The following is a 25,508-nucleotide window of genomic DNA, read 5'->3' on the forward strand; positions in this document are numbered from 1 at the left end:
ACAAACTGATGAGAATAATATCACAAAATGACAAAGGCAAAGCATATAACACCTACAGCTCAGCATAGAAAAAAATATTTAAAGAGTGAACTTCTACTATAGCCAACTGAAGGCCAGGACAGAAAGGAATGAAAGTCAAAACACACTCTTACAAATATGGAGAAGATTCGACAGAGGGAATAGGAAAATACTTGAAAGCAAAACAATAAAAAAAAATGCTGTGTAATTGGAAAGGCCATAGTATGTCAAGGCGCATAACTTGCACTGAATTCTGGTTGAAGGTTTTACTATATTGTTTGGACAATACTTTTATTATGAGCATTACTTTGTTGACCAAGAAAGACTGCTAGAATTGCCTTATTGTGTTGTTTAATGACATTTGTTCCATCTTTGCCCCTCTCATGTAATAAAGACCAACAAAAACATATAGAAACCATGACGTGTGTCAAAACTGTTGTCAAATTAACGTTAAACATCAGGTTCCATTTTCAGAAGTTTCTTTCCCATTTCCAGCAATTTCTTTTTTACTTGTGAAGGAAGAGGAAGAAATCACAAGTTGCAGAAAAGTTATTGGAGTTGACTATGAGAAAAGGATGTGAAGTTACAAGAGAACAACAATCTAAACAAAAATAGAGCACACTTGTAGAAAATAGAGGAGGAAAATGAAAAGCATAGGGCGAAATTATAAATAAAAAATAAGAAGCCTGACACAGGTGGAAAGAGAGGTACCTATCAAAGGTAAAGGTGAAGTAAAGGAGCAGGCAAAGAGGAAACTGACATTATGGGAACAAGATGCAAAATAACAAACATATGGTACTCTCAGAACAGCAGCTCTCACAAAGTAAGAGATGGACATGGCAGAAACACACATTGTACAATGGAGACAGCAGGCAGAATGTAAAAGATCATCACAAGTTAAATCAAAACAGAGTATGAGAGACGAGTGTGTAATTTTTAATGAGTTTATGTCTGTTGGTTGTAAATACTTGCTGCAAGAGGGGAAGAGTCACCTTCACTATGTACAGGATAAAATTTTTATATTTTATGGACAATTTCATTGTTACTTTTTGCCTGTTAGTATTATTTTCTGTCAGTGTTTTTTTGCCTTCTTTGGCTTGCAGTATGTTCTTATTTTTGTCTTATTTCATTGTTTTCCAGTGTTGTGTTGAAGATGTAAATATAATTAGCAATTACATTATATTTACCGACCTCATTTTTATTTAAAGAGAAATCATTTATATTAAACCCATTAAATCTAATCAGTTAAAGAAAAAAATAATTTTGTAACCAGACACCACTAAAAATATTAAGAGAAAGCATTGCCATAACTTGAAAGTAGTGTGAAACAGACCCCCCCCCCCCCTCCCCTCCGAGTCTAAACTCGAACATAGAAGACAGAAACTGACTTCAGCATAACACCAGACATTTTGCGATGTCCACAAATCTTGCTGGCATAAGAATTTGCTTTTCCACTACATTGTGAAGGATATTGTATCCCTTTAGAATATCTTACACAGATGAGATCTGCCATTCTAGGTACACATAACAGACTCTTTGCAAAGTCAGCATTACTAGAGTTAACTATCTTCCCATAGTTGAAACAAGAACATAGAGCTGTGAACACAGACTTAATGAATGGATCTGTAGCCATAAAAGAAATTAGACTAATTCGAAAGTGCAATACAGGGCATTTCAGTATTTCCTTCACCTCTTTCTGAAGTATGCTTATTTCTTTCTGAATTATGCGTATTTCTCAAAAGCTTACTAGTTTAATAGCAAAAAGTTATTTTTTGTACATTAATGAAGCAATCTTCGTGTTTAACTTATGAATACAGTTAATGTTTTATCCAGCTGCTATCAGCCAATCACAGAAAAAGATACGATTTCATTCAAACATTTTTATGGCAGGAAAACACAACATTGATTATTTATTTCAATATTTATACACTATTATTTTTACTGTTGATTGAATGAAGATTGTGGTAACAACATGATCCGTTGTGTAGGCTAGAACGTAAGTTAGATTGAAAAGTATCAGATGCTATGTTGACTTAAGTGTTTGCAAAGCTATACTGCAGAATTCTGTGTTTTTCATGTTTATACAAGCGTACCATCAAACGGGGTGATTTTGGACACCGGGGCGAATTCAGACAGTATGGCTTATTTGCTCTTTGCCACTGTGTAGAAACAAAGAATTACTTATTTTAACGTCTGTGCACCAGTTATTTTAAGCGCAAGATTGCATTTATCACTTCCCACAACTTTTCTTTTGCGTCAATTTTTTCCATAGGGGAATAATTAACGAACAGTCTCAGTGTTAAAAATCCATGCATTATCGTAAAGTGGAAACTTTCTATTGTTGTGCTGAGCAGGAAGTTATTGTAACCATAATTCTTGATGCGCTCAGTAGCTAACAGCATTGAGACAATTTCTGTACAAGTTTGTCGAGTTTCTTGTGCAAGGTTATAAAATAATGACGGTTTTTGTAAAACTGTGTACTGTGTGGGGTGATTTTGGACAATGCCAAGAACGTATAAGAGCAGGAGAGGTGCTACAGTACGGTGTAATTATGACCCGGAACGTTTAGATAAAGATGTTCGTGATATTCAGAGTGGTAAATTATCATACAGAAAAGCTTCAGATTTGTATGGTGTACCTAAATCAACACTAAAAAATAAAGTGCAAAAAGCACATCCGAAAAAATGGGAGGACAGCCAGTGCTAAATAAAGAAGAAGAAGAAGAAGAAGAAGAAGAAGAAGAAGAAGAAGAAAAGAAGATGAAGAAATGTTGAAGCAAGGTATCTTGAGGGCTGCGCATTGGCGATTTCCCTTCACTAAATACGATATTAGATATTTAGTTAAAGGCTACCTTGATGAATCTGGCTGAAAAGAGAAGAAATTTCGTAATAATTTGCCAGGAGAAGATTGGGTGCATTTATTCCTCAAATGACAGTCAGAAGATCTTCCTGTTCACTTAAGCAAAAATATTAAACGAGCTGGTCCAGAACTTATCTGTAATACATAACATTCATTATATCGTTCTATATCACTTATTTGTAACAAAGGGGTACCTTAAAATGTGTAAAATGTCACCAAAATCAAATAAAAAGCATGTAGAATTTTTAAAAAAGGCAGTAACTGTCCGAATTAGCCCTCTATATTCTGTAACTTCAGACAGAGATTTAAAAAACACGTGTCCGAAATCACCCCAATCCATGGGGTGACTTCGGACGCTTTATTTAACTGCCTCAGATAAATATACCTACACATACACTTTCTGGTTCTGGGATATTTTATTCGTGACACTTATACCCTACCACTTCCATAACAATCAATTTAATCTAACAATATATACAAAAGTTACAATCAAAATAACGACAAAACTGTCCGAAATCACCCTGTTTGGCGGTACTACCAAAGTATCTAGTTTGATTGATGCATCACATTAAAGAACTCTCAAAAACAGGGAAATATCACCTCAGCAACTAAAACTGCTACAGGAATATAGTCCGCATGACGACATATCTAGAGTGATAGTTCTTTATTTGGGAAATCAACTGTTGTTTTAAAATTATATGCAAATTTCAAATTTGAGAAGAAAGATAAAATCCAATTTCACCATTCAGTAATTATCATTTACCAATTTTAGTGAACTCCCATCCTCAGATTTACAGCATTTTTATGTAGGAACAGGAAAAATGTCAAATTTAGTGACAATTTATAAAAACCACCATTTTTGCATTGCATTGTTAAAATTCAAAGAGTTCACATTATTTTCTGCTTTGTCATTGCTGCAGGATTTTCATATCCCTAGACTAATCAGATGAATCGACATTCCTTGCAGATGTATCAGCAAAAGACGTCATGTAATGGGATACTGTATGTCGTTGGTACAGATAGTTGTTCTGCAGCTATTCATTATAAATCAGCCTGCAGAGAGACCACTTTGATATTTAATATAACCTGCAACTACATTTCCTTCAGTATTCTCAAACAGTATTATAAAATAACAGACAACAATCAGCAATGATGACACTAAAGCTGCTAGCATGACACCAAATTGATTGTTTACAAAGCTGGAAAAACTTACACTGTTTACCTTAACACTGCTGACTTGGACTAATTCTGACCGAGGAAGACAGGTCAAAATAAAAGTGAACAAATAGTATTGAGTATATGTTGTAGCCTTATAGTCTTTTGTGATTGGGTGACAGATTTGTCTGCATTATGTTTTGTATGAGCTGAATAAGGGATACAAATGCAAAGGATGAAATGAAATTATCATGGAGCATTTACATATCAGTTTTCAGAGTCGTTTAAAGCACTTTTGTGCTTAATGAACTGTAGAACCTATGGCTTTTCTACTGCAACAATAGAGCATATCTTATTCTTAATAATTAGGTGTAAATAGAACCTCTCAGTAGAGGCAGGTTCGAGAGTTTCTGTTAGAGGCTGAGCAGCAGTGGCATAAATCAACAGGGTAAGTTATATATCTGTCAACATCCACACATTGTCACAACTGCTGTGATCACATTGCTGAGATTTCTCCAATAATGTACAAATTTTGTATCATTGTTCAATATTTAATCCTCAGTGGCTGATGTTGGAAAAGATATGCTAAAAACTATAGATAAGTAATAGTTCTACGGAAAGCAAGACAACTGAAAAGATAAATTTTCAGCAGACACTTTGTGTACGAAAAGAAAAGGTAACCACGTGCCCTGAAGAAATAACTGAAAAACAATGCTGTACTTGAGTATTTCCAGTCCCTTATTTTTTTTCCCCTACCTGAGTTGTCAAACTCAACACAATAACACCTGAAATAGCAATCTTACTGTGCTAAAGAACATGAAATTAATGCATGAGTTATATGTCAAAATATCATGAGGCTAAGAGTTTGCTGTACAAGAATTAAATATTCCAACAACAACAGCCTTCATTCACCTGTAAACGATTTTGGCAGAATATGTATGCTTTAAGATCAGCTTTGAAGCTTCTCCAAGAAGGAAAAAGAATGGAGCACAAGCTGGATCTATAAAATGCTGAAAAGATCAGCCTATAAATCCCCCCCCCCTTTTTTTTTACTAGCTTTGTGGGTGCTCTGAAGAACAACACTAGTTTGTAAGCTGTCTACATTATACAGTGAGCTGTTATCTCTGTTCATTCCACTGTTTGTATTCCACTCAGTATTTTCCAAGAAATATCAATGTTGACATGAGATTACCAATGTGCAATGTGCTTTACCAGCCATGACAAACTGTGAAAGCTGGATGAAGAGTGATCTGTGCCAAACTCTGATGGCATTACATTAAGAGAGTGTGCTTTATTTCAAATTTCCTCATCATTTACAATAATTTGAAAAACTCAAGAATATCCCATGTATCCAATAAACAACAAATGTTGTTACAAGAAAATGGGCCTTTATCTTCTCTAAGGTTTCATATATTTTAAATATGTAGGCAAAAGTAATGGTTTGTGATGGAATATGGAAAATACATTTTAGATGAGGACATTAAACTTGTTGAACCCATTAGTGTTTGAGATTAGTAGGTGCTGTGTTGGTGGCAGATTTCACCCACTTTCTTCGCTTACCATCTTCCAACACATATGTGACACCACACTACACTTACACCCATTACAGTCACCTATTCTATTCTTAACAATTACACTTAACAAACACACACTGCACGCAATTCGTGAAGGAAAGGTGCCTATGGGTGCAAAGGATAGAATATACTTTTCCAGTTCAGGTGGCTGAACCTAACCTTTGGGATTTCACAGCTAGTTGTATCATACAACTTTACTTTTGTTGCACAATGGTTTGACAGTGATGTAGTAAACGTAACACTTCTTGAAACTGACCATTCAACCAAGAAGTTAATCATGAATCATATTGCACCTGGTGTTGGTATTCAGTAGCTATTCTTAATTGTTAGTGAGACACTATGAGAGCAATGTGACAACTTTTTGGCCTGGCAGTGTAATACAGTAGTTGTTAGATAAAAAATGCACTTATGTTTCAACATCGTCCTCTTATGGCAGTGCACTTTACTTTTCCAATTAGGAGAGTCCACCCCTGAAGATTTATTTTGGAGGGTGTGTAAAATAGCCACTAATGGTTCTCATAGTCTCTTCATTTGACTTGAAACATTTTTTCAGCCACAAATTTCCTTAAATGTGAAAATACAAGGGCTATTCAGAAAGTAACTTGGTTTTCAGAATTAAAAAAAAAAAGAAAAAAAGAAATGAAACTTATTTTATTACTTACATTTGAAATGCACATTGTTCAGTTATTTCTCAACATAATTTCCGTACAAATTAATGCACTTATCATAATGATACACCAACTTGTTAATACCATCATTGTAGAATGTTGCCACCTGAGACTTCAACTCTGTTTGGACACCTTTGTACAGTTTCTTGTCATCATCGAAGCCCTGTGTTGCAGGCCAGGTCTTCATGTGTGGAAACAAGTGGAAATTGTTCACAGTAAGTTCCAGAATGTGCAGTGGACGACTAAAATCTCCCAACCGAAGCCATTCAATATCCTTTGAGTCTAAATCACTGTGTGAGGTCATGTATTGTCATGAATGAAAAAAAACCTTGGAATGTAACTTTCCTTGATGTTTTGATTTATATCACTCTCCTTGATTTCTTTAATGTTTCACATTTGCAAATATTATCACTGATTTTCTCCACCAATTCAGCACTGACAATTCTGGGCCACTTCACACTTTCTCCTGAAGATTAGTATGGCTGGCCATTGTTAAATGTGGTGAACTATTGTCTCATTTCAGCTTCACTCAGTTCATCATTTCCATACATTATACAAACTTCCTGACAAATCCCAATTGGCCTCAGTTTTTTGGAGAACAAAAACGTGTGTGTGCGCGCGCGCAGTTCATGGACTGGTCTTTGTAAATCATCTTCTGACTATGTTGTGATTACTTGGTCATCTACAGCAAATAAGTCCACCTTTGGTACTGCTCTGTATTAGATTTCAGAGCCAAGACTTTCTTTACAGTTACAAATAACAATTTATATGTAAAACTTAAACAACAGTGCAGATGATAAAGGACATGCTTATCTGAAGTATTGGTTTACAGTTATTTGCTTTTTTCCCACATTACCTCCACTTTATTGTTTCTCTTGGGCCAGAGATTTCTAACAGCATTTAACATATGGGCTGGAACTCCTTTCTCTTTCATAATTTCCAATAGTTTTTGTCTACTGACTCCAAGAAAAGTTTTAGCATGCCATAATTTTTGACTGTTAGAAATGTAGGTTTGTTGAATTCTTTGTGTTTTCCAGTTAACTAGATTATGTTATAGACTCAATATGTATAGGCTCTTCCTCTTAAAAAGCCATGTTGGTTGTTTAATAGCATAAGGGAGGCTGTTTGATAATACTTCATATATCATCATCATGATGGATAAAATGCTATAATGGTGCCTTAATTGATATAACATGGTGTCTCCTTAGTCTTTAAAAATGTGGGGCTAAAATCATACCACTTGGTGTAGAGTAAAAGTTGTTAAAATATCTAGGGTATAGATTGATGATTTTGACTAGGAGAACTTCATTTGTACTGAGGCACAGTATCATGTATCAGATATTAAATTGCCAATTACTCTACTCATACCATCCCCATCATGTGTAGGACTTCAACAATGCAGAATTGCCTTCCAACTGCATTTCTGCTCTGCCACAATTTATTATTAAGCATAATTATCTTCTTTTAAAGAACAGATTCAGCTGAGATGGTATTTTTAATTCCATAACTGATATGTTTGGACTTACTGTAATGTTTATAATGCACACTTCACAATATCAGCAGTACATGTTACTGAGTATCCGTGTGAGATTACTCTCTCACGGTGTAAATGGACCTTAATTCTTGCTACATAGATTAACATTTATGAAGTATCTTCACTTGTAGCAAAGTGTTCTTCCTGATCTTTTATAAGATGTCTCATTTTAACTGTGGCTGAAAATTTGGTTAATACACTAGTGCATAGTCCTAGATCACTGGACTTATTCCATGGATTCCTGCATTTTTGGTCATGTAAAATACCTCGTGCACATGGCTCACATTACAACACTGGAAAATTGGGAATGTTGCTTTGAAGGATAAACTGATGGAAAACACAGGAGAGCCACAGAAGATTCACAGATTATTGCAGAGACATGCTATATAATATATGGACACAAGAACAGCATTCTGAACACTTTTTTCTGTAACATTGTGTTGATGAATTGATTACAAGTTTCTATGGAACTCGGAAATAGGTGTCACTATTTCAAAATTGGATGATTTGTGGAGCCATTGTATACTGGAACTTTCTTGCTTGTTTATGTGTCTCCTTTTCACTTTCCTATAATTAACAATTATTTATGAAGCACATGCATGAAAATAGATTAAGGAAAGGCAAACCTACATTTCTAGCATTTGTAGACTTAGAGAAAGCTTTTGACCATGTTGACTGGAATACTCTCTTTCAAATTCTGAAGGTGGCAGGGGTAAAATACAGGGAGTGAAAGGCTATTTACAATTTGTATAGAAACCAGATGGCAGTTATAAGAGTTAAGGGGCATGAAAGGGAAGTAGTGGTTGGGAAGGGAGTGAGACAGGGTTGTAGCCTATCCCCGATGTTATTCAGTCTGTATATTGAGCAAGCAGTAAGGGAAACAAATGAAAAACTCAGAGTAGGAATTAAAATCCATGGAGAAGAAATAAAAACTTTGAGGTTCACCGATGACATTTTAATTCTGTCAGAGACAGCAAAGGACCTGGAAGAGCAGCTGAACGGGATGGACATGGTCTTAAAAGGAGGATATAAGATGAACATCAACAAAAGCAAAACAAAAATAATGGAATGTAGTCAAATTAAATTGGGTGATACTGTGGGAATTAGATTAGGAAATGAGACACTTAAAGAAGTAAATGAGTATTGCTATTTGGAGAGCAAAATAACTGATGATGGTCGAAGTAGAGAGGATATAAAAAGTAGACTGGCAATGGCAAGGAAAACGTTTCTGAAGAAGAGAAATTTGTTAACATCGAGTATAGATTTAAGTGTCAGTAAGTCGGTTCTGAAAGTATTTGTATGGAGTGTAACCATGTATGGAAGGGAAATGTGGACAATAAATAGTTTAGGCAAGAAGAGAATAGAAGCTTTCGAAATGTGGTGCTACAGAAGAATGCTGAAGATTAGATGGGTAGAGCACATAACTAATGAGGAGGTATTGAATAGAATTGTAGAGAAGAGAAATTTCTGGCACAACTTGACTAGAAGAAGGGATCGGTTGGTAGGGCATATTCTGAGGCATTGAGGGATCACCAATTTAGTATTAGAGGGCAGCATGGAGGGCAAAAATCGTAGAGGGAGACCAAGAGATGGATAGACTAAACAGATTCAGAAGGATGTAGGTTGCAGTAGTTACTGGGAGATGTAGAAGCTTGCACAGGATAGAGTGGCATGGAGAGCTGCATCAAACCAGTCTCTGCGCTGAAGACCACAACAACAACATGCTATAAGAATTGTTCTAAGAAGTGTCGTGATAGAAGTTTGACTTCTGATGACAAGGGCCAGAAGTGTTCAAAAAAGCTTGAACTATAATATTAAATTAATCTGGCATCTCAGTGTTTTCTAGTTTTAGTGTTTTGTAGATGTCTGTAACAGAGAGTTTTTTCATATGAATATTAGTCTTCATATTTCTATAACTGAGCGTCACTTACTTAATGTATCTTATATAATACATATCTCTAAAATTGAATTAAATCACATATCATATTCTCCTTTAACAACAAAGAAGGAAGTTTGTATCATAAGTAATTTTTATAAGTATTTTTCTTCCATTCAAGTTGCTGAAATATTTACTTTGGGCACAAACAAGAAACAATTGTGCATTGATCTACACATGTTGGGACAACTGTCAATTGCAGCCAGACTCACTGCCATCAGCTATTTTAAACCAGCAAACCTAAAGTGGCTCTAAATGTTTACTAAGTCATTAAAAGAGGTTGCAAGAACCAGTTTGCAGTGACAGAAAGACTTGCCAGCCTAATAACTGTAGAGAGGATCTCCTGACCAATTATGCCATATGATCATCTCAATGTAAAATGAAAACTATTTTGTGGCAAAGATTTCCCTTGTGCTCAATTTGTGTTTGGAAGAAGTGTGTCAATTTCGTATAATATGAGGATAACTATTCCTTATACTGAAATCAAACTGAAGATTTGACGAGTGTTTTGTTTCAGTGCCATAAGATATACCAACCATTACTTGTGTTATGTCTTTTATTGAGCATCATAATAGATTTTACACGAGGAGAAAAACTTATTGTTGATTGTTTCGAAGTCATAATATGTTTAAATTCTTCAGAATTCAGAATACACCATATTTATTTTGGTACTTAATTACGGCATGTACATATAATTATGCAGAGAAATAAATTATCTCCACTTGTAAAATTAAGTAAATGTTTATAAACTGACTGGACAAGTCTATACATCTGAATTAGAGATCAGTAACTAAAAAATCTGTGTTCACCTGAATTAAGTTTCAGTGTCTTCTACTTTTTAATGATGTTTAATTGCATATGTTGAATTTTATGCAATGTATCTCTTGCCTCCAAGCCATGCACTAGAGAATTTTGTGAGTACTCAATCAGTGGTAGCATTTAGTTGACTGATGTACCTGCTTCCTTGTGGCGCGTGCTGTGTCAGCCCTGTTTCGTCTTCTAGTCACTGTGTGTCTGCTGCTTTGTGAGGCTGTCAATGTGTTCTCTTGACGGCTGGAAATTCTGTTTGTGCTGAAAAGTACAGTCTTTTATTGAGTATGTTTATAATAGTTTTTTAAATAGATGACCTCTACATATTATGCTCACAGAGTATAGATGAAAATAATTTAGAATAAAAAATAAAGACACACTGTTTTAACCCTAAATACAAGAGTGACACTTTAACTTAACATACTTTCATACTTTTTCTTAAAAACTGAGCAGAATGGTCTCCTGATTAAAAAAATTGCACCTTTAAACAAAGTTAACTCAACATACGCATCTATGATTGAAATGTAATTCTATTTATATAATGTGCAATGTCTTTGTTTCTTGTGGATTAAATGTTTTCAGTCATTTTACACAAACATGTCACGATGAGACTGAATGGCTAGCCAGCACTTTCCATCAGGAGTTTAAATTAACCATATGGCTGTGAAGCATCAGTGATTGCAAGTTATTACAAAACCATTTCATTTTCAGTCATAATCCCAAGCATGTTCAACAGCTATTACCAATTTTTATGGTAATGTCACCTTCAAATAATCAGCTGTACTGAGGGGCATATTATCACTGCTATATGTTGAAATACTAAATAAACAAAGACCTGTAAGACAAGCATGGTGAAATATGTCTGGCTACATTGTCCTCAGTAATGTTGCACAGCTTAACATGCAGCTGTTGGTCAGCTTCTGGTATGGCGAAACTTGGTGTGTATCTCCGTTCATAAAACTACACAAAATAGCTGCAGTTTTCTAGTGTTATTTTTATTTATACAATTATTTGCTTAACAACTACTTTTTAATGATAATGACATGAAAGAACTACATCACAACAGTCAATATCAGCAGTTTGCAACTGATCAGTGTTGGCAATCCAGAATTGGCATTGCTTGTACGTTGTTGATGATTCTAGGCTTTCACATTTTGGATTACTCTCAATTTGCCCTTTCGGATGTGTGTACATTTTTCCCATCATCCACTTGGTCCTTTTGGCCACTTGCCAGAAACTGACTCGTGGCATTCCCTCACCTGGGTAGTGTGTTACTATAGTGGTGAAGAGGCTGATTCTTGCATGTGCATAAATTCATAACAATGGATCAAAAGTTTCTGGAGCCTTTGGCAGCATAAAACAATGCTACAGACACAACAGCAGGAACATATGAAACTGCAACTACTGTCAACTACTACAGCAGGAGCAGATGCAAGAGCTGTCAAGCAAGATGTAGAGCTGGTCCAAAACGCAAGCATGCAGCCAGTGGGGCGAACATCTGCAAGCTTTGCACAAGATTGTGCAAAAGTATGGACCCTCCCTTTCTGTATCTACAGCAGATCACAAGATGCTACCCCACCTCAACATTGGATTCACTCCCATAGCCATTTAAGTCTTGTCCAAACTGTTGGCTTCATCATGGGCATCGCCAAGTGTCCACTTTTTTTGCATGTCTCAAGCGAGGGCTCTTAGCAGTACTGTGCCAGGACAGGACAACGGAGTGATGAGTCAACATGCTGGTGTTTGCCACTACATTCTGGGTGCAGTACCTGACCAAGCATCAGTGCTTGCTTTAACCCTTGTGTTGGCAGAACCCGGCCGAGCACCTAATAACCTCTTGTTTGAATTAAATACCAGTGGTGTTACAACACAGTTCTAAGTTCACTCAGAGGAAGCAATTTCTTTGGTTAACTGGGAAACCTATCAGAGTTTGGGCTCCATCTGTCTGCAGATGCTGCAGTGGCAGGTTATTTGATATAGCCAGCAAAATATTCCTTTGAGAGGACAAACTGCTGTGTGGGCAGAATACTAGGATATGGAATGGCACATCACCTTGTTGATCATAACTTCACTGCCGGCTGTAAACATTTTTGGTTTAGATGCATTCACTGCATTCAGTCTGTTCTCTAACAGCTGCTAAAACAATGTTTACAAGTTTTACGTGAGTTCATCCATGGTAGCACCAGTCAAGCTCAATACAATTCTAGATTTTAGAACCATTATCACAAAATTATCAGCAGTTATTCCGATCAACGTTGGGTATGGCTAAAGAGTTTAACGTTCATATGTCACTCATGCAGTCCACTGTGCCTATGCTGGTGCCATAAAGGCCAAATTATCCACATTACAGGTGTGTGGAGCAATTACACCAGTCTTCGATAGTTCTTGGTGACACTCATGGCCATTATAAAGAAAGCGAACAGGTTCATCAGAATTTTCAGTGATTTTAAGACCATGATTAATGCACAAAGTTGGATCGACATTTCCCCAGTTCCTTGACCAGGACCTTGTTTGAAAGTTAGCAGGGGCACAATATTTTACGTAGACTGATTTGAAGGGTGCATACTTGCAGCTACCTCTAGATGCAGATACATGAGAAGCCTTGGTAAAAAAAAGCATTTTAGAATGTTTCATTACAAGAGACAACATTTTGGGGGTTGCCTCAGCAACAGTAAGTTTCTGAAGATACACACAGCAACTAACTCAAGGTATTCCAAAGTGCATAAACTATTTGAATGACATTTAGGTGACTGGTGCTACCATGGATGAACTCACGTAAAACTTGTAAACATTGTTTTAGCAGCTGTTAGAGAACAGACTGAATTGTAACCTGGAGTAATGCAAGATCCTGTGCAGTATTGGGGCATACGTTAAGCAGGAAAGGGATCATGCTGATGACAGAGCATATCAATGCTATTGAGAAACTGGTGGGTCAAAAATCTGGAAGAAATTGCAGTCTTTTCTGGTGAAAGTGATCTGCTACGCAAAGTTCATTCCCCAGGCAACTCACCTTACACATCCAGTGACCTTGTAAGGGTAGAGATGTAAATGTGGCATTTGACGGATTGAATCTACCCCTATACTTTATGCTACAGCACAGTGTACCTCTTTGCTACAGTGCAGTGGCATAACTGATGGGGTGCCCCATAGTTCTGGAAGGTACAAGCTCGTTCTAGAGACTGGCTGGCGGTAGGCAGTCAGTTGCACTCGAGCCATACTTGTAGCCTTCATGTGAGCAGGATGTGAATATGTATGAGAGCACCATCATGAGAACTGTGTTAAAAATATTAATTCGTCAATTATGAAATATTTAATATGGAAAAGAAGACTGCACAGAAAAAGAATGTCAATGACTAACACATTTGATATTATGAATGAGGAGGATATGCAAGTGTAGTGCAAGTGCAGTTAGAAACCATGTGAAATTGATTTGCAATCAAGAAACAAATAAAATCAAGTGCTTCATACCAGTGTGTTATCTAATTGACAACATCAATCGCTTTCCTAACTTTTTTATGGGATTTTTTCGCATTAGTTTGAATGAAGTATATAGGACATGTGTTGTAATTTACACAGTAGAGACTCTAAATACAGTTGCATGTACTTTGAGAGTATGTTTGCCACTCAAAAAACTGGTTGTCTAGATGTTTGATAGCCTTGAAAATGTCAAGCAGCCGGAGTGAAACATTGAAAGCAAACTGAGATACATATAGGGGGCAGCTTACATGTAACACATGACAACATGGACTGCATGATTCTCAGATGTGCTCATAAGAAGAACAAAGGAAGGAACAATTTTCTAAACATTTAGGATATGACAGAAGAACTGCTACAAGAAAGAAGAAGAAGCCAGGCTACCTGACGATTAGCAGATCAAGCAGATGCCACATCACAAAAATCAGCAGCTAGCAGTACAGTGGCCAACAGCAGCAGCAGAAGTACAAAACAAGTTGCAAGTTGCTGTAAGCCATTAACCAAAAAATGATGCAGTAGAAATTGATAAATAGTGTGACAAAAAGTAATCAATGACAGGTGCTGTATAGGCTATGAAGTATGTGTGTGACAAAACAGCGAAATTTTAGAACAGTGAATATTGGTAAATTTGGGATCAGATACAGAAAAGTAGCAGTGAATTTCAAACAGTGTAAAATGAGCCAACATTGCATGTAGAGGAAATCAAACAGGAGAGTGTTTCAGAGGAGGCAAATATCAGTCAAATGTAGAGCAACAGGAAAACTGGTTACCAGGGAGTGAAATGGAACAAGAAAATGAATCCGATGGGGAGGAAAATCTGTTAATTAACTCAACAAAATTATTCTTTGAAGATAGCATGGAGTGGGAAAGTGCAGGAATTCAGGCCACACCCCAAGCAGTTGGCACAAAAGCCATGATCATACCCAAAATGGAAAATTGAGAAGCTATGGAGGCAAGCAAAGATAGTTAGTACAACATTTTCGAAGAAACCCCAGAGCTAAGGGGAGGAACTGGTTTTGATTTACAACTAATGATGAAGGCAGTCAAGGAATTAGATGAAAAAATAGATAAGTGAGTAAAAGAAATGTAATGGTCACTAAACAGAAAAATAATTAAGCAAATAGAAGAAATTAAAAGTCAAACAAGGAAATTAAATCATTAATATTAAGCAAACTCAAATCAGACATTAAAGCACTTGAAGAAGATCAGGGAAAACAATTTGTGATTCACAAGTTTTGAGGCAGGATTTAAAGCATGGGAGGAAAAGACGGATAATGAATTAAAAAGAAAGGGAAGGAAGAACATGAAAAAGTAAACAATGAAATAAAATCACAATTCAGAAAACAGGCAATAGTAGTTAAACAAATAAAAGAACAACAAAAACAGATGCAGGATAACATAACACTAGAGATAAACACAATAGGGGTTTTGGCAAATATGATCACACAAGGATGAGAAGAAACTAATAAATGAGTAGAAGAGGTTGAGAAGATGGTGAAAGTCACAGCGGAGATGGTAGCAGAAATGTAGAAGTACAAAAAAATATTGAGCAAAAGATTGAGCCGGTTGTAACTGAGAAACTAATTAGTGAAATAAAACATTAAGTGCCTAAACTGCAGTAGTGACCCTCAAGTGGAGTTCGTAAACAGTTGTAAGTTCAGTAAATTCCACCACAAAGGAAAGTTACACCCTGCTGCATTTATAAGGAATTTCCAGAGATCATTACCAAAATTACGGGATAAAGAACTAAAATTGCTTACATCATAAATCAAATAGAGGGTGAAGCATATGACTGGGGCATATGGTTAGATATGGAACATTTAACCTATGCAGAATTTAAGAAGCTGCTCCTAAAAAAGTATTGGCCCAAGAACAAACAGGATGACATATTAATCTTTATATGGAATTTTCCATATTAAGAGAATGAGCAAGAACTAACAGTGAGTTCTTTGAAAAGGAATTAGAGAGGAATCAGATGAGAAAAATGTGGTGCAATTGGGGTGATACAAAGGCTGCCACGTGAAGTATGTAGTCATTTAATAGTAACCATTACTGACTCCGTGGGCCAGGCCAGGGTTATATTTGAGCAATTAGAGTGTGCAGATAGGCTGCCACAAGTGAACACAAACCATTCCAGTAGTGCAGCCCCACATCATGGGACATGCTACTAACAGTAGTGGCAGAATGAACAGAGTGTTGTATTCTGCCAGCTCGTCTAATATAGGGTGCCTAGGAAAGCTGATTTCTAGGATCACTAGACAACAATTCAAGCAAATCATATTAATGGACTTTATTACAAAAGGAAATGATTAAAATGATTACAATAATTAACTTTGTGAGATACTGACATGTTTTAAGCAAGGGGCGATAGACAAACACAAGCAAGCTCTTCAGCAAATACAATTCCAATACAAGCAAAACAATACATTTCATAAGTCACTGCTGTAGCATTAATAGGATGGCTCGTCTTCAACTCGAGCTACAGCCAGACAGAGTGGTACTTATATTCTCTTGGCCTAGATGCCGCTTATGTCTTGCTGATGTCCTAGAGAGGGGTCTGTCAGTGTGCTATTGGCTGATGTCGTCTCACAGCCCTCTCTGCTCTTCCTTTCTTGATTGTTGTGTTGGCACTTGACATTACGCCGGAACACAGAGAAATGGTAGAGGCCAAGAACATGGCAGTTATGCTTTCAGATCTCATGATGATCAAAGGACAGGTAGAAGAGAGGAAGAAAGGTGCAGCTTGCACAAAGATAGCTGCAGTGGATGGAGGCAGAGAAGTGGAGCAGAACCTTCTGAGAATGGAGGAACGGAAAACATGTAGGTGTTTCAGGAGTGGCCCGACCTGAAATGTACATGGCAGGGCCTGTAAACACAGACAATGAAGAAATAAATATTTATGCCATAAAGGCTGAACAACTAAATGATGAACCAGAAGACCCACTAGAGGCCACAGTAAAAGATAAGGTGATAATTACTCCAATAATTGAAGTTAAAATACGTGGGTGTGCAACTAGGTCTGTAGTCAATTTGGGAAACCAGCTGCATGATATAGCTAACAACATATATAATGAGCTACTGAAATCAGGAAACAACATATGGAGTTTACAATAAAAGAAGCTGTTGATGGATACAGGAAAGTGGTGAATTGTCAAGTAATGGTGGAGGTTGAGACTGAAGGAGACATATACAGAATGGATGTGGTAGTCATGCCTAATTTGCAAGAAGTCATTATAGAGTCAGACTGGTTGACGGAGCACGAAGTAGAAATTGATTATGGAGAAAATAAGGCGAGACTTTATGATGGAGAAAAAGAGATGATAAGTTTCAATGACAAAATTATGCTAGATAGAGTACTAGATTTTTCCCACATTGCTAAGTAGCAACCTGTGAAGATGTAATGGAAGAGGAAAATTTAGTAAACCGCATCTGTCAGTACAAATGATGCAAGTGAGCTCACATGGGAAGAAGTCAGCAACAAAATACGTGGTATTAAGAATATTGATAAAAGAGCAGCTGAAAGGCTATCCAAATTAATCAGAAGATACAGAAAAGTTTTTGGAAACAGATCCTGAATAATAAAAGGCTCAGCATATCACATAAAATTAAAGCTGCATAAGCCATATTTTAAGCCATCTTATCCAATACTACATGCAAGAAAAGAAGTAGTAGAGAGGAAACTGCAGTAGATCCTAACAAATGAAGTAATAGAGAGATCTAAACGTCAATACAACAGCCTATTAGTTACTGTGGCTAAGAAGAGGGAGTGTAAGGCTTGTGTTGGGTGCATGACAAGCAAACAAGGTATCTGAACCAGAAAAGAAACAATCAAAGAACATAGACAAACTGTTGCAGAAATTTAAACGAGCAAAGATGTTTACAAATCTGGATTTGATGTCTGAATACCATCAAATACTGCTAGACCCAGAGTCAAGGCCATTTACAGCATTTTCGTACAAGGGAAGATATTATCATATATTTAAAAACAAAGATGATGTGACTTACCATACAAAAGTGCCGGCAGGTCGATAGAAACACAAACAGACACATACATACACACAAAATTCAAGCTTTTGCAACAAACTGTTGCCTCATCAGGAAAGAGGGAAGGAGAGGGAAAGACGAAAGGAAGTGGGTTTTAAGATATTATCAATATAGAGTGCTGCCTTTTGGACTGAACATATCCCTGTCTGATTTTATTACAATGCTAGGCCAAATGCTAGGAGAAGATTTGCTGAAGAAAATTATGATATATTTAGATGACGCGTTTATAGCCAGTGAAATGTGGGAGGAAGACTTAAGCACTCTGGAGGAAATGTTAGAAAGTTGTGAATGTGCAGGTGCCATCCTTAATTTTCAGAAGTCAGAATTCAGAAGACTGGAAATACCTTTCATGGGACATATTATTGGGCCAGAAGGAATAAAACCACGACCCAGAGAAGCTGACAGCAATAAGAAATTTTCAGATACCGATAAACAGGAAGCAGGTGATAAGTTTTATTGGTCTCTGTGGATTCTACTGTTGATTCATTGGTGACCAAACATTAAATAGCAAAGCACTGCATAGATGGCTGAAGAAAAGCAATGCATTGTCATGGACAGAGGAGGGTACTGCGGATTTTGCAAAAATAAAACAAAAACTTTGTAATGCTCCAAAATAGCTCATCCAGATATGTCAAAGGCATTTTACTTGGGGTGTGATGCTTTGGATTATGGACTAGGGGTCCATTTATATAAAAAAGATGAGAAAAAAGGAAAGGAATAATTAGAACCATTGCTTTTGGTAGTCAGGTGTTGAATGAACAAGAACAGAAGTAGTCAATAATGGAGAAGGAAGCATCAGAAGTAGTGTATCATTTTGCTAAATTTAGACATTATTTGAGCAGATGAAAATTTATTGTAGTAACAGATCACAAGGCTTTGTCATCTATGTTAACATGCAGACTGTGGCATAACAGATTAATGTGATGGATGCTTGCTCCATGAGAATCTAATTTCGATATTCAATGCATACCAAGAACTTCACAGACAGTGCCAGATGCGCTATCTCAAATGCATATAGGATTAGAAGAATATTTTGCACCTCCTTTGCCAACAAAAAGCAAGATTTATCTGATAAAAGGGGTTATACAGGAAGGGGCAGCGTGCAGAGTAGTAAGGAACATCTAAGAGAGCAAAACGAGGGTGAAAAGTTAGTGCTACTTAAAAGTAAGTAGAATAGCACTGGGGAAGACAAGATCATGGCATATTACCTCTTGCATGATGGAGTGTTATGCCATAGAAACAATGTAAATGAGGAGGAATGGAGGGTGTGCATTTTGGAACAAAGTATAACGTTCATAATATGGTATACCAATCTCAGCTGTGGACATTTTGGTCTCAGGAAATATATGGAAAAATCACGGCAAGATTGCTAGTTTTTTGACATGACAAGATGGATAAAGAAACTGTTGAAGAATTATGAGACATGTCAGAAAACGAAGACTGTTACAGTACAGCACAAAGGGTTTGTGCATGTAGTACTGCCAAAGGAACCCAAGGAAGCAATTGCGGTAGATCTCCTGGGCCCACTCCCGAAATCTAGTGGTGCAATGACATATGTATTTGTGGCAATTGAGTTAGTCTCTCAATACTTTGAGGAAAGCAACAGGAGGTGAAGTTGGAAGAAAAGTTGGCCAAAGTCTATTTTCATAATTCATGCCTACCAAAGTACATAATAATAAGTGACAATGGGAGTCAGTTCACTAGAAAGGCATGGACCAATGTGTTGAAGCAATATAGAGTAGACCCAACAGATAGAGCGGGTTTCACAATTCGCATTACGCACTTCTAGAGGTTTTAGAGGGAACTTATCAAGTTTTTCATAGGAACCCATGTCCAGAAACATTTGTTTCCATTTTACGAGGAAACAACACAAACAGATTTCACCCCTATTAATTGCAGTGTTGCAACAGCTGTTTGATATGATGACCACCATGTTCAAATGGTTCAAATGGCTCTGAGCACTATGGGACTTAACACCTGAGGTCATTAGTCCCCTAGAACTTAGAACTACTTAAACCTAACTAATCTAGCGACATCACACACAGCCATGCCCGAGGCAGGATTCAAACCTGCGACCGTAGTGGTCTCGCGGTTCCAGACTGAAGTGCCTAGAACCTCTCGGCCACTCCAGCCGGCCACCATGTTCAGTGCACACAGTTTATCTGCACAGCAAGTTTGCACAAACTCTGTCCAAAATGTGTGATGTATGGATAATGACATCTGCTGCACCCATGATCCATACAATCAGATCTTCCTCTGACTGGACAGGGGTCTCATAAACAAGAATCTTCATGTGGCCCCACAAGAAAATGTCCAAAGGATTAAATCGGGGAATCTTGGTGGCCAAGCTTGTGGTCCACCTCGACTGATCCACCTATCTCTGTAGATTATGTTCAAATGATTTTGGACGAGAACTGTAAAATATACTGCCACACCATCATGCTGGAACCACAACTTGTTCTGAATCTCCAATGGCACATCTTCCAAAAACTCCACCAGCACCTGCTGCAGGAACATCAAGTACCTGGCACCCATTAGGTGGGGTGGAAGGATGTATGGCCCAATCACATGACCATCATAGATACTTGCCCAGGTACTGATGCCAAAGGAGTGTTGAAATCTTTGTGTACATGTGGCTTTGGGGTTTTCTTGATCCCAAATGTGGCTATTTCAAGTATTCAAAACACAGTCTCTGTTGAAATGTACTTCATTGGTGAACAAAATTTATCTTGGAAACTGAGGAAAATCCGCACAACAGTCTAAAAAAACAAGTACAGTAATTGACCTTTGGCACAGAATCCGTCAGGTCCTGACAAGGACCTGACATGGGAAGAAAAAACTGAAAAGGCCAAGTAAATTGTTATTAGGGGAGCTGAAGTACAAGGACAAATTGACTAGCTTGTGCATCTAGTAGTGTACAGCATTGCCCGCTGTGAATGCTGCCAACGGTCAGCACCTCTTGGCGTCACTGGGAAGAAAGCACTGTAGTGCTAAGTAGTAAGCATGGTTTTGTTCCTTGATTATTTCTCGCACTGACCATTAATAGTTCTACTTTTTAACTCTGATAGTTTTAAAACAACTACTCTTCGAATTAGTCAAGCTGAAAGCGCTTCACACTAATATGATTAAAAAATAGAATATGACTGTACGAATTATGAGAACGTTCACAGACAGTTTTGCAGTTCCACGTAGTTGCGTATGTTTATCGATTAAAATAATTATCAGCATATCATAAACACCATTTTCACCATAGTAATGTTTCACATCAGATTGTTGTTTTTGTTGTTGTGGGCTTCAGTCCTGAGACTGGCTTGATGCAGCTCTCCATGCTACTCTATCCTGTGCAAGCTTCTTCATCTCCCTGTACGTACTGCAGCCTACATCCTTCTGAATCTGCTTAATGTATTCATCTCTTGGTCTCCCTCTACGATTTTTACCCTCCACGCTCCCCTCCAATACTAAATTGGTGATCACTTGGTGCCTCAGAACATGTCCTACCAACCGATCCCTTCTTCTAATCAAGTTGTGCCACAAACTCCTCTTCTCCACAATCCTATTCAGTACCTCCTCATTAGTTATGTGGTCTACCCATCTAATCTTCAGCATTCTTCTGTAGCACCGCATTTCGAAAGCTTCTATTCTCTTCTTGTATGAACTATTTATCATCCATGTTTCACTTCCATACATGGTTACACTCCATACAAATACTTTCAGAAAAGACTTCCTGACACTTAAATCTATACTCAATGTTAACAAATTTCTCTTCGTCAGAAATGCTTTCCTTGCCATTGCCAGTCTACATTTTATATCCCCTCTACTTCGACCATCATCAGTTATTTTGCTCCCCAAATAGCAATACTCATTTACTACTTCAAGTGTCTCATTTCCTAATCTGATTCCCTCAGCATCACTCGACTTAATTCGACTACATTCCATTATCCTTGTTTTGCTTTTGTTGATGTTCATCTTATATCCTCCTTTCAAGACACTGTCCATTCCGTTCAACTGCTCTTCCAAGTCCTTTGCTGTCTCTGACAGAATTACAATGTCATCGGCGAACCTTAAAGTTTTTATTTCTTCTCCATGGATTTTAATACCTACTCCGAATTTTTCTTTTGTTTCCTTCACTGCTTGCTCAATATACATATTGAACAACATTGGGGAGAGGCTACAACCCTGTCTCACTCCCTTCCCAACCACTGCTTCCCTTTCATGTCCCTTGACTCTTATAACTGCCATCTGGTTTCTGTACAAATTGTAAATAGCCTTTCAAAAATGGTTCAAATGGCTCTGAGCACTATGGGACTTAACAGCTATGGTCATCAGTCCCCTAGAACTTAGAACTACTTAAACCTAACTAACCTAAGGACAGCACACAACACCCAGCCATCACGAGGCAGAGAAAATCCCTGACCCCCGGGAATCGAACCCGGGAACCCGGGCGTGGGAAGCGAGAACGCTACCGCACGACCACGAGATGCGGGCAAATAGCCTTTCGCTCCCTATATTTTACCCCTGCCACCTTCAGCATTTCAAAGAGAGTATTCTAGTCAACATTCTCAAAAGCTTTCTCTAAGTCTACAAATGCTAGAAACGTAGGTTTGTCTTTTCTTAATCTAGCTTCTAAAATAAGTCGTAGGGTCAGTATTGCCTCACGCGTTCCAACATTTCCACGGAATCCAAACTGATCTTCCCCGAGGTCTGCTTCTACCAGTTTTTCCTTTCGTCTGTAAAGAATTCGCGTTAGTATTTTGCATCTGTGACTTATTAAACTGTTAGTTCGGTAATTTTCACATCTGTCAACGCCTGCTTTTTTTGGGATTGGAATTATTATATTCTTCTTAAAGTCTGAGGGTATTTCGCCTGTCTCATACATTTTGCTCACCAGTTGGTAGAGTCTTGTCAGGACTGGATCTCCCAAGGCTGTCAGTAGTTCTAATGGAATGTTGTCTATTCCTGGGGCCTTGTTTCGACTTAGGTCTTTCAGTGCTCTATCAAACTCTTCACACAGTATCGTATCTCCCATGTCATCTTCATCTACATCCTCTTCCATTTCTATAACATTGCCCTCAAGTACATCGCCCTTGTATGACCCTCTAAATACTCATCTACAGAGCTAGTTGGCATATAAACTTGTACTACTGTAGTAGGCGTGGGCTTCATGTCTATCTTGGCCACAATAATGCATTCACTATGCTTTTTGTAGTAGCTTACCTGCGTTCCTATTGTTTTATTCATTATTAAACTTACTCCTGCATTACCCCTATTTGATTTTGTTTTTATAACCCTGTATTCACCTGATCAAAAGTCTTGTTCCTCCTGCCACCGAACTTCACTAATTCCCACTATATCTAACTTTAACCTATCCATTTCGCTTTTTAAATTTTCTAACCTACCTGCCCGATTAAGGGATCTGACATTCCACGCTCCGATCCGTAGAACGCCAGTTTTCTTTCTCCTGATAACAACATCCTCCCGAGTAGTCCCTGCCCGGAGGTCCGAAAGGGGGACTATTTTATCTCCGGAATATTTTACCCGAGAGGACGCCATCGTCATTTATCCATACAGTAAAGCTGCATGCCCTCGGGAAAAATTACGGCCGTAGTTTCCCCTTACTTTCAGCCATTCGCATTACCAGCAAGGCCGTTTTGGTTAGTGTTCCAAGGCCAGATCATTCAATCATCCAGACTGTTGCCCCTGCAACTACTGAAAAGGCTGCTGCCCCTCTTCAGGAACCATACGTTTGTCTGGCCTCTCAACAAATACCTCTCCGTTGTGGTAGCACCTACGGTACGGCTATCTGTATCGCTGAGGCACACAAGCCTCCCCACCAACGGCAAGGTCTATGGTTTAAGGGGGGGGGGGGGGGGTCACATCAGATACACAACGAAAAAAATCGTTTGGTTTAAACGATGTTAGCGCAATAGGTTGAATCTGTGAATGCTAAAAGAGACTTAGCTCCGAGCAGGTTTCTTCTTGCTACATTCTTCTTAATAGCCACCCATTTAGCATTCATGTTTAGACACCTGATCCCAATCAAAGTCCTCGGTTTCACATACAAGGAAATGGCTTTTGTTAATTTTGTCAAAGTGTGACTGTATGAGTATTTCCATAACCTATTTGTACTTCAAAATCCTCTCTCCGTGGAAAGCTGCGAAAATATGCTGGAACTCGAGTAATGTACCCGGCCACTCAGGTGATGGATATAAGAGATCTCGTTTAGAAATCACAGTCGCCTAGTCTTGATCCACGATTTGTTTTTTAGCAGATTTGGCCTCCCAGTGAACTATCCATGATCTTGCATTTGAAGGCACGGCTAGGTACTGTGTGCTGTATCTTCAGTGAGATATACTGAACTGTTGTAGTCAATATTTAGTTAGGAACCGTTCTCTGGGCTTCTATTTTGAAGTTGTTACCAATTAAACGGGCACTTAGTTGGTAGCACTGGCAAGAAAATTTTCATAATATCCGTAGGAGCTTGTGCTACGTTCTTAGGTATTTCCTGGGTATGAGTAAGTAAAATTGAGACACCTGCCATGGCTAATACAAGAAGCTACGGGCTGGCCAGGTGAAGTTACATCAGGGGCAACTTGCTGATATGATAAGTACTGCCCCTGAGTCACAGAGCAGTTACTTCATAACCCAGCACGGCAGAGGGACCAGGGTCATGACATTGTCAATGCAGCGAAAAAGAGAAGCCACTGGATGAGTTAGACTGCTTTACATCCGAGCCACAGTCCTGTTATGACTTACGTGATAGAAATCGATGCTTTAGCTAAACAAGGATGGCCCAAGCCTGTATAAGTAATCGTCATTTGTAGCCAGAGGTATTTCAGTCTACCAGCCACTAGCTCTGAGGAGGTTCTATGACAGTTCGCGAGTCTACAAGGAGCAAGAGGTCATCTCCTCTGGACTCTGCCACTGCTAGCTGCGGGACTACTGTTCACGTTAAGTCCAGTGCTGTGGACTTAACGCCCTCCAACCATAGTGCCACCTGGGGGCCTACCTTAACCGCTGCCGGACTCGTACCCAGCAGGCGGCCTACTGTTCAAGCCAGGGGCTGTGCAGGCACCATCGCCTGTACGGGAAAACTCCTTAAAGCCGTCGGCACATGGACCGTGCATCCGAACGTTGAGCGTTGAGCGTGCCGAGTTTCTGATGCCATAGCGTGGAATAGCACGTTCGGGAGTCTTTCCGAACGTGCAGAGCAATATCTGGCATGTCAGATATTTTGAGCGAGCGTCTGAGCGTTGACCAAGGAGATGGCACAACGCTACCGACGTCACACGCACGCCGTCTCTCTTCATTACAGAGTTGTGAGGCGCCATATTGGCATTCATTTCGAGCCTATATTTACATATTCCGTTTCTGAGCACCAGCAAATTGAGAATCACTGGAAAACCCGTTGTTAACTCTGTGATTCGTTCCAAGAAAAT

The 25,508-nt window shown here is 38.3% G+C and overlaps 1 protein-coding gene across 1 annotated transcript in view; it reads right to left on the reverse strand.

The window, feature by feature from the left end:
• LOC124556327 (galanin receptor 2a-like) overlaps nt 1-25,508 on the reverse strand; it is a 147,319-nt gene that overhangs the window by 731 nt on the left and 121,080 nt on the right. Inside the window, exon 4 of the mRNA XM_047130298.1 lies at nt 10,701-10,815. Coding sequence (XP_046986254.1) covers nt 10,701-10,815 — 115 coding nt within the window. The remainder of the gene's footprint in view (nt 1-10,700; nt 10,816-25,508) is intronic.

Source organism: Schistocerca americana, chromosome X (assembly GCF_021461395.2).
Source record: "Schistocerca americana isolate TAMUIC-IGC-003095 chromosome X, iqSchAmer2.1, whole genome shotgun sequence".
NCBI lineage: Eukaryota > Metazoa > Arthropoda > Insecta > Orthoptera > Acrididae > Schistocerca > Schistocerca americana.